Below are 12,861 nucleotides of genomic sequence, written 5' to 3'. Positions count from 1 at the left end.
CACTATAGGGATTCTGTGTGTGTGTGTGTGTGTGTGTGTGTGTGTGCGCGTGTGTGTGTGTGCGCGCACGCGCTTGCGTACACGTAGTACATTTCTGTGTGTATGAGAGAGCAGGGAAGACCTTGAGATAAGATGAACCAAGATGTAATAAAACTAAGATTATCACATACCATACAACCTCTCTCTCTCGTTCCTTCCAAGCACTCACACACACGAGGCAAACTTTGGACTTCAGAAACATTTACACACTTATGCATGCACAGGTTTGTCTTATTTGGTCTTGAGAGGTGTGCAAGAGGTGACTTACTCTTCAGGAAGAAATCAACACAGAATCTAACAAGGTAACGTGAATCTGTTCATCAATGCATGAAGAAATCGTCATTAGTCTCTAAATGAGTTGCACCAGAGAGTTGTTAAAATACATGTATTTAGGTTGAAGGGTAATTTCACATTTATTTTAAATTTTGGAAGAAGGCTTCACTGACTTCTCAACTATTCCTGCTACTTTAGCAGTGTCTTTGTAGTTGCTCTCCATTGTGGTTTTTTAGGTCACATCCTGGAGCACAGTTGTATGTGAATAGATATAATGTATTTTCACAGTTTTTTTGCAGGGACTTTCCAGGTTTAGATTATTTGTCATAAGAAAAAAACTTAATGAAGAACATCTAGAGTGGGAGATTACCTTTAATGTGAAGTGAAAAACTCCAAAAACTGAATGTTAAAGTTGTTGTATTGTGTTATAATGTTACATAGTAGTGAGTAATCCATCAGTTTGTGTCAGAATATGAATAACGGATAATCACGTGAGCTCAGCGAGTTAACCTTATTACCTCAAACACCAGTCTCTCTTGCTGTGACTTTTCTGTCTGGTTTGTCACAACGATCAGTTTAAGAAGACAAATATCATCACCAGTTTGAGTCGTCAATTTTAAAGTTTCTGCCAGATTTTTTGTTCAGTTTTGGGGTGTCATACTTCAGATTTTAATTTTCCTTGAGAGAATGCGTTTCACTTTTAGTCATTGTTACTTTACAGAACTTTCCATCCCCCAGCAATACACTACAATTCTCTGCTTATAGATTTGATAAATATTAATCTCAAGGTTTGCCTTTTTCTGTTCAAAGAAGCTTAGAGATTTTTTTTGGGCAAAAAATGTCAAGATGACCTGTCCTTCAGTATGATTTTTCTACTTGAACAAGTCATTGAGGCCAAAAAAAGTCATCATATAAAAACTTAAACTTCTATAAAGCTTTAAGTGTCCTTTCATCACTAATTAATGGGTTTTATTTGTAATATGTGTAAAATGTTTAAGAAAAGGATACCCAGGTTGTCATCAACCCTGTTACTTTTAATGAAAACAAACCAAATGTTGGACTGCTCCAAAAGTTGAATAACTTCCAGGAAGTGAAATCATCCAACATTTACAGAGTGGGTGGTGAAAAGACATCAATGTCCTTTTCTTTTGATGAATTTTTCTTAGAGTTATTTAATGTCTGACAGAGTCGGACAAGCTCATTGTGTCCACCCTGTTACCACAAAAGCATACATGAAAAAGTTATATTTTTGAAATATTAAATGTACAGAATGTAACTTAAGCCTCTCATGAATGCACACCATGTGGCGTCATGTCCTTTACCACATGGCCAGTGTGGGAGAAAAATGCACTCACTGTCCATATCTAGCTCTAGCAACATAGTTGATCATAAAAATTCTCACCAGTTACGATGCTTCGCTTAATTACTTATTAAGTGGTCAAGTTATGCTGCAAGATCAATGGTGTTACTTTTAATAACATCCAGCATCTGTATGAAGAGACGGTCACTGCTAAAACTCGGTCGATTGTCTCAGCCTTTCAACAGCCCCTCCATGTTGAGGTTTAGCCTCCCTAAATGCAGCACAGAGCATTTCAGATCTTCCTTTTTCTGTCTGCTATCACTTACCTGATTAAGCATTGACCCTTAACGCGCTAGGTTATTTGTGTTTATGAATTTGTACTGTCCTGTTGTACTTACTGTCAGTATTTCAAATTGCCCCTTGTGGACATTCAGGTCTTACCTTACTTTACCTTAATTTATGATTTGAGCTTCATGCAGGTCCACTAATGATACACAAAGTTGTAATATGTTATGAATGCATGTTCTACTCCCCAAAAAAGGAATCACAAATTATAGAGCACAACAGTAAAATCTGATATATGGTGGAATATACTGATTACTCATCATTTAAAAGGGAATCAGTAAAGTTAAAGGCTCAATAATGTGTGAGAAAGAATCCAGGCAGGGAAGGGGCGCAGGATGTCTGTCCTGCTAAAGTCAGGAAATGAAGCCCACCAAGCAGCAAGTGGGAGAGGCTAGCACTTGATTAAGAAAGGAATAGCAGGAAATGCAGCCTGAGGGATTTCTTGCACGTGGGATGGATCACTTCTTACTCTAAAGTTGAGTGAGGGAGGGAGCCAGGCAGCTGAGTTACTGCCAGAAGTAAAGAGTGCTGCCCAAGACTGTTAAAAGTGTGAAGCATGTATGGCAGTAAGCTGGGTAAAGCACATGACAAATGCTAATGATTAATGTTAGCATTGTGAGCCTGTATGTGCATGTGACATGATCGCAGTGACCTGGCACACACCTGGCTGTCACATAGGAAAGAAAAGAGGCTTCAAAAAGGCCAACTGATGTTACATCTTTCAGGGATAGAAGAGCCTCTTGCAGGTGTTGGGCAAACAGAGTCTCAGCTTGGTCATGACGACCTGGTGGTCAATCAGGCAGAAAGAGCATGAAGAAAACAGGCTAATCAGGCTATGGAATAAACTAGAAGCTACCAAAAGACATCTTTTCGTGTAGATCAAACAGGCCCAAAAGTCTGTCAATAAGTCCGCCAAGGATGTACGCCACCGTCCAAATGACAGTATAAAATCAAGAACATTGTCTTGGCTGGTTAAATGCTTCGCAGGTTTTCCCACAAGTCGGTTTACATGTAACATTCATTTGTGGCAAAAAACCTAAATGGAGTGAACTCAACAATATTTATGTCAGATTCATCTTTGTGTTCTTGTCAGTTTTATTATTTCATAGTAGGTCCTGTGGTGCCTACAGCAGCCAGAATGAACTGGGATAATTAAGAGGGATTTGGTTTCAATGTATGAAACACTGTGTTGCAGTTTTGTTTGTTTGTTGTTGATGATCAGTCTTTGGAATTGGCTGTTTTGGTACCAAGTACACATATGAACCAACCTTTGCTCGAACATGGTGTTCATTATGGCCAACCATGATTACCACGGTCTCAGACTGACTAGATAAGAACATTTTTTGGCTGGACAAACTATTGTCAGATTGTTGAATCGACATTCTGCTGCCATATTTCACCAATATTGTTGACCAGGAGGTAATTGTGTTATCGCTCCTTGCAGAGGTTTACTGCTGTTATTAATTGGGGCATCACTGATTGTGTTTGAGGGGGCACAACAGATAGAATATTAAGCTTTTTTTTTAAGCTGTGAAGGCCAAACACCTCAAATAGATCATTTACTTGTAGTGTGATTTTAATATCCTAATGTTTTCAATAAAACCAGTAAATTAAATAAATGACCCACTTATTACGAAACAACCTAAACAGCTGCTAATTAGATGGTATAAAGCTGATTGAGGTGTGCAACTTTTTGTGTTTTACCTAAATAAGAGGTTATAAGGCATGTCTGTCACATGGATTTTAACTTTTAACCAGTGTTGGTGGGATTGAGGTAGTCTTCAAAGTATTCCTTCCACCAATCCACAACATCCCGAGTCAAGGTCAGCAGCACACCATCCCCACCATACACAGTGTTGACAGAGCACTGCTTCCTCCTCCTGAGACGCTGGATGGTGGTCCAGAACCTCCCTCAAAGCTGTTGGTAGTCGTTCTCCATGGCCTCACCGAACTCCTCCCACGCCTGGGTTTTCGCCTCAGCGGCCACCGTGGCTGCACTCTGCTTGGCCTGCCATTACCTGTGTGCTGCCTGCCCCGGAGTCCCACAGGCCAAAAAGGCCCAACAGGATGCCTTCTTCAGCTTGACGGCAACCCTCACCACTGATGTCCACCAATGGGTTCGGGTGTTGCCGCCATGACAGGCACCACCCACCTTATAGCCACAGCACTGATCAGCCGCCTCAAAAACGGAGGCACGGAACATGGCCCACTCGGACTCAATGTCCCCCGCCTCCCCCGGGACATGGCTGAAGCTCTCCTGGAGGTGGGAGTTGAAGCTCCTTCTGACGGTAGATGTTCCCAGCAGACCCTCACAATGCGTTTGGGTCTGCCAGGTCTGACCAGTGTCCTCCCCCACCATCGGAGCCAACTCAACACCAGGTGGTGATCGGTTGACAGCTCCGCCCCTCTCTTTACCCGAGTGTCCGACGACACGACTACAAGGTCAATCATCGAACTGCGGCCTAGGGTGTCCTGATGCCAGGTGCACATATGGACACCCTTATACCTGAACATGGTGTTGTTTATGGAAAATCTGTGGTGAGCACAGAAGTCCAATAACAAAACACCACTTGGGTTCAGATCGGGGGGACCACTCCTCCCGCTCACGCCCCTCCAGGTCTCACTGTCGTTGCCAACATGAGCGTTGAAGTCCCCCAGAAGAGCTAGGGAATCCCCAGAAGGAGCACTCTCCAGCACCCCCACTAAGGTCTCAAAAAAGGATAGATACTCTGAGCTGCCATTTAGACCATAGGCACAAACAACAGTCAAGATCCACCCCCCCACCCAAAGGCGGACGGAGGCTACCCTTTCGTCCACCGGGGTAAATTCCAACATACAGGGGTACTGGAGAGGAGAGTCCATCAGACAGTCAGACCTCGGATTCAGGAGGAGCAATGCGATTTCGTCCTGGTCATGGACTGTGAACCAGCTCTGGACCCTTGGCAGCATCCTTGAGGGTGCATGGGAGTTTGCCCAACTGGTCCACATGTGCTATGTGGGTTTGGATAAGGCATGCGACCGTGTCCCTCGGGGAGTCCTGTGGGGGATTCTCCAGGAGTATGCGGTATGAGTATCGGACCCCCTGATATGGGCCCTCCGTTCCCTGTACGACTGGTGCCAGAGCTTGGTCCGCATTGCCGGCAGTAGGTTGGACTCATTTCCAGTGAGGGTTGGACTCAGCCTGGGCTGACCTTTGTCACCGATTCTGAACTTTTATGAATAGAATTTCTAGGCACAGCCAGGGCGTTGAGGGGGTCTGGTTTGGTGACCTCAGGATTGGGTCGCTGCTTTTTGCAGAGGATGTGGTCCTGTTGGCTTCATCAGGCCATGACCTCCAGCTCTCACTGGATTGGTTCGCAGCCGAGTGTGAAGCGGCCAGGATGAGAATCAGCACCTCCAAATCCGAGGCCATGGTTCTCAGCTGGAAAAGGGTGGAGCGCCCTCTGCAGATCAGGGAACAGATCCTGCCCTAAGTGGAGGAGTTTAAGTACCTCGAGGTCTTGTTCACGAGTGAGGGAAGGATGAAGCAGGAGATCGACAGGCGGATCGGTGCAGCGTTTGCAGTAATGTGGACTCTGCACTGATCTGTTGTGGTGAAGAGGGAGCTGAGTCAAAAGGCAAAGCTCTTGTTTTACCAGTCAATCTTCGTTCCTACACTCACCTATGGTCACGAGCTTTGGGTAGTGACCAAAAGAATAAGACCGTGGGTACAAGCAGCCGAAATGAGCTTCCTCCAGTGGGTGGCTAGACTCTCCCTTAGAGATAGAGTGAGATGCTCAGTCATCCGGGAGGAGCTCAGAATAGAGCCGCTGCTCCTCCATGTTGAGAAGAGCCAGATGAGGTGGCTCGGGCATCTAATTAGGATGCCTCCCAGACACCTCCCTGGTGAGGTGTTCAGGGCATGTCCCACCGGTAGGAGACTCCTGGGAAGACCCAGGACACCCTGGAGAGACTATGTCTCTCAGTTGGCCTGGGAATGCCTTGGGATCCCCTGGGAGAGGTGGACAAAGTGGCCGGGGAGAGGGAAGTCTGGGCTTCCCTGCTTAGGCTGCTGCCCCCGCGACCTTACCTCAGATAAGCCGTAGACAATGTATGGATGGATGGGCCAGTGTTGTATGTTGGCTGTCATCCCATTATTTTTCTTATTCAATGATGTTTGTTAATTTCTCCCTGCTGCAGAGCCATGTGGGTCGTCCTGGCTACGTTGTTAGCCCTCTCCAGTGGCGCTCTGTCTCTGGACAAACTCAACATGTGCATGGACGGCAAACATCACAAAGTCAACCCTGGCCCTGAGGGAAAACTTTACCTACAGGTGATAAACACAAACAAAACAAATGAAATGGTGGGGTGAGATGGTCGTAATGTTTTTTATGCTCAGAAATGGGGTTCAAAAAAATGTTTGTGACCATTCTTTTTTCTTATTCTTTCCAGTGCACTCCATGGAAAGACAATGCATGTTGTACTGCCAACACTAGTGAAGAAGCCCACAATGATAACTCCTACTTGTACAACTTCAACTGGAATCACTGCGGTCTCATGAGCCCCCAGTGCAAGAAACACTTTATACAGGACACCTGCTTCTATGAGTGCTCACCACACCTGGGACCCTGGATACAAAAAGTGCGAATCAGTCTCTCTTTTGTATGTGTTTAGCCAATTGCAACACTAGATGGCAGCATAAGATGTTGAAAGGGCGTGTGAGGACAGCTATATCCACATAAGGGGTGTTTCCAATGTAATCATAGTAATAAAAAGATAACAAGCTAATAACATTCAAAAGAGAGACTTTGTAATGTTCTATTTTCTTGATCGTTTTGCAACTGCAAGAGCAAAGAGTTTAATTCCTGAAATATGTCACTTGTGTCAATTCTGTGTGTAGGTGGATCAGAGCTGGCGTAAGGAGCGTATTTTGGATGTGCCTCTGTGTAACGAGGACTGCCACGAATGGTGGGAAGACTGCAAGAATGAGTTCACCTGCAAGACTGATTGGCACAAGGGATGGGACTGGAGCTCAGGTACATATAAAAACACACACAAGCACGGACACAGACATTTCCTCAGTGTTTCTGACACTCTGAGTCAAAAGACTAGCGTTTGGACTTCACAGACTCATCTACAATTAAAATTCCACAATTTATTTATTAACATTTAATGCAATAAGGTTTTTAAGGTGCAATCATTCTTTCAATCAGTCTTATCTGCAATAGTTTTCCAACTCTTAAATGTAAGCTGTATTTAAAACACTGTATATATTGTAAATATACTCATTGTTACTCTTGCTTATGTATATTTTGTTGTTCATTGTAGCTTTGCACACATATTTATTTTATATTGTCATATTTTGAACTTACAACCATTGTTTATGCATGTGTTGCATTATAGTGTAAGGCAGTTTTGTATTTTACACACTTTACACACTCAGAACATAATCCATATCATAATTTAAATGTCCACATATTCTAAATATGTGAATATTTACATACTATTCTAACTGTTTACTCTTATTGTATTTCTGTTTTCTGTTATTTTTATATTTTTATATACTTGTGCTGGTAACAAACCACAATTTCCCCCGAAGATTAATAAAGTGTTTCTGATTCTGATTTCCTCACATTACACCACAGAAAAAAATCTAATATTTGATTACGCATGTACACACTTGTCTTACACCAAAAAAACCCCAAAAATTATGACTATATGCACACAACACATTGCAGTGACTCACTAATGAACTTATTACTACATTTAAATACAAATTCCTTCAAATACTCTCTGTTTCCCTTTCAGGTATTAACAAATGCCCTAAAGACAGCAAGTGCAGAAAGTGGAATGAGATTTTCCCCACACCAAAGTCCATGTGTGAACAAATCTGGTCCAAGTCCTACCTTTACACCGACTACACCAAAACCTCAGGCCGCTGCATGCAGCTGTGGTTCACAGGGGAAAACCCCAACAAGAAGGTAGCCGAATACTACCTTAACAATGCACAGCAACAACAAAGCTTTGCCTTGACAGCGCTACTTATGATGGCTTCCACATCTATCTCTGTGATGATGATGATGTACTAAATGATATCCTTGACCTTTCCTGTATCACTTCAGAGGTAACAATAAAACTGCTGTGAAGCACTCCCGTCTCTGTTGCAGCACACCAGTTTAGAAAAGTAGAATAAATTTGAAAATGTGTGTGGATCAAAACAAAACAAAACAAAAACCCTTTGCATCTGGTCAAGCCATGATGCCACATATGTATATTATTGCAAATCTCTGGGATGATATTTCAGTGAGTGCAAATTGTGGAGAAGTGTCATACCCTTCATAACGTCAAACACCTGTGAGGAAATCATGAAGCTGACCCAGGATCTGCCCTGAGGGAAAAAGTTTCTCTATGCTGGGCCCCAGTGATCACACTATCACATGACCATTCCAGGCAAGCTAGTGGTTAGTGGGCTCCACTGCTTGGTAATTATGGAGTTGCAGTCCCTCGTGTGTGTAAGTGTGTGTGTGTGTGTATGTGTGTGTGTGTGTGAGGAGCAGTTTACATACGTGTGCGTCAGTGCCACGTCTTAATGTGTTCTGTCAGGACTTTGAATAAGCCCTGTGATTGGTTAGACCTCAGCAGAGAGGACCGTGGCTGATCAAAGATACAGTAAGTCTGAGATATATATAAGTCTGAGATATATATTTAGAAACATTTGTGTACACTGGATTTTGAAATTCAATGTCTGAGACAATCAATCAAGTGAATTTACAAAGACACAACAGATGTGACCAACAGTATCTATATGTTTTGGAAGTGTAGCCTTACCCTCTGCAAGAAATCATACGTGTCAAAGTGCTGCTTCGTCTCTGAGGCTGTTAATAACATCCTTCCTGATGGTACCACTGTATAATTTAGCATTGCAAGGTCAGCTGTGAACCCCGGGCCTGTATTTCCTGTCTCTTTTATCAGCATGAACTGCTTGCATAAAGCTCCTATAGATCATTTCAAACGTGACAACATTAAAATTGTGAATTGGTCCTTTTGTATTTCCTGTTGAAATGTTTATTAATGCAGTTGCTGACAAGTAAACTATAAAAGTTAGAAGTACACAAGTTCGAAGTTATTCATGTCCTGTAAACTTACTGTTAACAGCTAAGCATCATGGGAAGATGAAAGAAAAAAGGAGGGAACTGCAATTCAAAATATTAACTGACATGAAGAAGTGCGGGCGTATCTTATAGCTAATGGAGTCGCACAACACAGGATTTCTACCTGAGGAGATATTAATATTTCTAATAAGAGTTTCCAGATTGCAATTCATTTTTGGGAATTTCAACTATGGATCACATTTGCCAGCAAGTCTCAGTTGCCACTAAAGCATGGCCACACTACAGCCTGCACAGCCTTTCATCACTGATGTCTGACAAAGCAGCCATCACTGAGTAGTGTAAGTAATATTTAACATTTTTATTCTGCTAGAAAAAATATCATTATACCTGTTCAAAAAAAATTATCCCTGGGGCTTTTACCATTTGAATTATCTGCCATTTATAACAGTGTTGTAAAAATGCGGTTGAAACACTTCATATTTTCAACGTTCAAACTGTAGCTAACGTTAGCTAATGTTGGCTAACGTTGGCTAACGTTAGGCTAATAAGTGCACGTCAACATTTTGCCTCAGTTCACATTAAAATTAAAACGAAGCTTGCTTTTGCTGAAAGATAATTAAACTACACTGACTAACACAGTGATAATAAGACAGTGAGAATAACTTACTGTGTTTTGTTCTCCACACTGACAAAAAGAACCTATCGCTGTATCCTGTATACCACAATGCACTGCAGATATATATTTCCGGAGGGAGAAAACTCTTTTGTTTAGTGTCCGAAATCTTGTTTGGTCATTCCCTGCATGGTTCACTATTTAAATCATACCACATCGAGAAGAGTGAGTGAGTGAGTAAATAGTTTGGAACAAAGCTATAGCATATGCAAAGAGAGTTGTGATCTTGCAGGAGTTTGTTAAAAAGAAAAACCCTCTACCACATGGTTAACTAAGCCTTTTATGGTAAAGGTAGTGAAGCTAAGTTATTTTAATAATTGACAATTTGCTACGAAATAAAAAAATCTACTACACTCTAATAAATGTTCACATAAAATTAGGGTAAATTACTGGCAGCCGTAGTTGCCAGCATTCCACTGTTATTTTACAGTGTCAATAACATAAATTACTTTCACATTATATTAGTTAAATTTATTAAAGTATTCCACAGTGGACTGTGGGGTTTACAGTGTAATACTGGCTCCAAAAACCACCAGGATTTATTGTTTTTTGGCAAAGCTGTACATAACTGTTAGAATTTGAATTAAATTGGAATTGAATTGAATTATTTAATTATTTTTTCAGCAATTTCAAATTACAGTATTTTAAAGTAGAATATGAGGTTACATACAGCCTCAGCAATCTTTTAGGATGGCTATGGACTTAAACTTGTGTTTCAGAGTTGCCAGACAATAATGGTAGGATGCAAAAGAAAGAAAATGTGCAAAATTACTTTTTTTAAGAAAAACTGCTGACCAAGTATAGTTTTACTACCATGTGACATTACGACCTCCTCATGCAGAAATATTGTTGAGCCACAGGCTTTTACAGTCTTTTACAGTCAAATCACAGACACACACACACACACACACACACACACACACACACACACACACAGGCATACACAGTATGATGCCATAGTCAGAAATAGAATTGGGATGGCTGCTGTCCCTGTGGCTATTAATACTCAGCTTTTCTGAGGTCATTGGCAACACACACACACACACACACACACACACACACACACACACACACACACACACACATCACCCTGCCAACTCTCACCCTCTCACCTCACTTAAACTCTAACTTTCTTTCTGCGTGTGTGTCCATACCACATTTTTCGAGTCAGACTTTTTGTGGAAAACTAGAGACAAAAATATGATGATCTGCAACGATCTCTAAATGTTGGGTTGGTCATTTCCTGTGTTTCGCCAGCCTGGCCTCTAGGTAGACAGTTACACCTTATAGGAGTGTGTGTGGTCTGGAAAAGAAAAGATTGCATAACTGGATTGGAGCTGGAGAAATTACAGCGGCCTGGCCTCCTCAGTGGCTGTAGGTCACACTGTTATCCAAAGAGAAAAGTCTACAATGCAGCCACCCCCTTCCTCTGATTAGTCATGTAATATGACAAATTAATAATACTTTGTTACAGTACTTAAGTATTTAGGGGAGTATGTGTATTTTACTTGAGTTTTTATATTTCTGTCAACTTTATATTTCTGTCAACTTTCACTCCACTCCATTACCAGAAACTGGATTTCGTTCTCTTTCGTTGTAAATCTTTTAAGTTGAGAAGACGACCTAGTTTTTCTTCCAGTGTAATGTATGCTAGATGTTCAAGGTGGTGTATATTACAAAGAAAAAATCACTTTTGTTTTGTGATTACCAGCATTTACCTATATTTTTACTTTCAATTCTTAGGGACAGTCAACACCGTGGTAACGTTAGCAGCAGCAGCATGAGGCACAAACTGTTCCACTTGTTGATAAATATTTATTACTAATAAACACAGGAGGTATTCTCATCTGAAAAGTTGGACTGACGAAAGGCAACTGCCAACTCACTGATGGTATAAGCTGCAAGCTAACACAAAAATTGCAATATCCAACGTTAAAACACATTGTAATGAACAGGCACATCCCTAACAATAACAAAAAAATGCCATTTGTGTTTTAAAACATAAAACAGCAAACTGAACAGCAACCTACAAACCTCTCAGTGCAGCATTGGGCATGATGGGAGCTGTGAGCACAGCTTCAATATTATATAATTATTTTTGGTCCTTAAGTCCAGTAAATATAAGATACTTTGAGACTTTTACTGAAGTAATACTCTAATAGTAATAGCACCTTCCATGCTTTACATACAAGAGTGCTAAAATTTAAAAACTAAAAATGTATGAAAAAGTATAGACTATATGAAAATTAAATAAATAAAATAAATAATTATTATTATACAGCACATGGATACCATTACAATGGAAATAAGTTGCAGGCCAGAGTTTAAAAACAAAATAGAGAAATAGAAATATAATTAAGTATTAAACAACAAAAGTCAAAACAGTAAAAATACATAGGTGATTTTAAATTCTGCCAGAGTCATTTTCTGGTAAGAAATCTATACTTTTACTCAAGTAGGCTAGGCTATGGCTTTTAGGTAGGCTACTTCATCCACCACTGCCTCTGATAAATAAAACACAGTCCCTAAATGCAGTCCCTTTCCGCCGCTGTCGCTCTTCTCAATTAGTTCATTCCTTTTCTTCTCTTTCCCTCCATCCCTCTTTATCCATCCATCCTTCCTTTCCTGAGAACTCTGTCAAGTTACCCGCAGACAGACACAACAGGAAACAAACTCTTCCCTCTGAAATAAAGTGTATTATGCTAAATCCACCCACAGACTGCTTTATTTTGAAAAACCTGAAAGGAAGTGTCTCATATTGGTAGTATGTCGCATTTGACGCTGGTCGTCCCCGCTTTTGCTCCCCGGTCTCCAGTGTGGATTTACATACCCTGATTTCCGTGGGACTGGGAAGCGACAGAGGAGGGTGGCGAGTCTTTCAGGAACCGAGGAAACAGCGGCAAACAGAGAAATTTAACAAATGTACAACTTTTAGCCCCGTCCTCGGTGCTCTCGCGCCTCCAAACCGCCGTCGGAGTAACGTTTACGCTACTTTTCGGAGCTTGTTTCGGCTCTCTAAGGGTCTCTCTCTGGATTATCTTTCTCGTCTGGAGGAAGGCTGGGAGGTTTTCGGAGAAGTCTGGAAGCAGCTTGAGCTGAACCCGGTTTGAAGGGCTGTGGCCATGGCCGGGGGTGGAGGT

At 41.6% G+C, this 12,861-nt stretch overlaps 1 protein-coding gene across 1 annotated transcript; it reads left to right on the top strand.

Moving 5' to 3' along the window:
* The first annotated feature begins 285 nt into the window (after positions 1-285).
* folr (folate receptor) lies at positions 286-8,025 on the top strand. Its single transcript, XM_042486940.1, has 5 exons — positions 286-341; positions 6,137-6,269; positions 6,389-6,577; positions 6,837-6,972; positions 7,745-8,025. The coding sequence occupies exons 2-5, from the start codon at positions 6,141-6,143 to the stop codon at positions 8,023-8,025; spliced, it is 735 nt and encodes a 244-aa protein (XP_042342874.1). The 5' UTR covers positions 286-341; positions 6,137-6,140.
* The last annotated feature ends 4,836 nt before the right edge of the window (positions 8,026-12,861 follow it).

The sequence above is a fragment of the Plectropomus leopardus genome, chromosome 5 (genome assembly GCF_008729295.1).
Source record: "Plectropomus leopardus isolate mb chromosome 5, YSFRI_Pleo_2.0, whole genome shotgun sequence".
In the NCBI taxonomy this organism is placed as follows: Eukaryota; Metazoa; Chordata; class Actinopteri; order Perciformes; family Serranidae; genus Plectropomus; species Plectropomus leopardus.
This window is presented reverse-complemented; position numbering and strand designations above follow the sequence as displayed.

Bases quoted from the DNA above. Each gene is read 5' to 3' on its own strand.
- folr (XM_042486940.1), top strand. From the start codon at position 6,141: ATGTGGGTCGTCCTGGCTACGTTGTTAGCCCTCTCCAGTGGCGCTCTG. The intron at 6,578-6,836 runs GTGCGAATCAGT...TTCTGTGTGTAG, and splicing joins TGGGACCCTGGATACAAAAA to GTGGATCAGAGCTGGCGTAA. The intron at 6,973-7,744 runs GTACATATAAAA...TTTCCCTTTCAG, and splicing joins GGGATGGGACTGGAGCTCAG to GTATTAACAAATGCCCTAAA.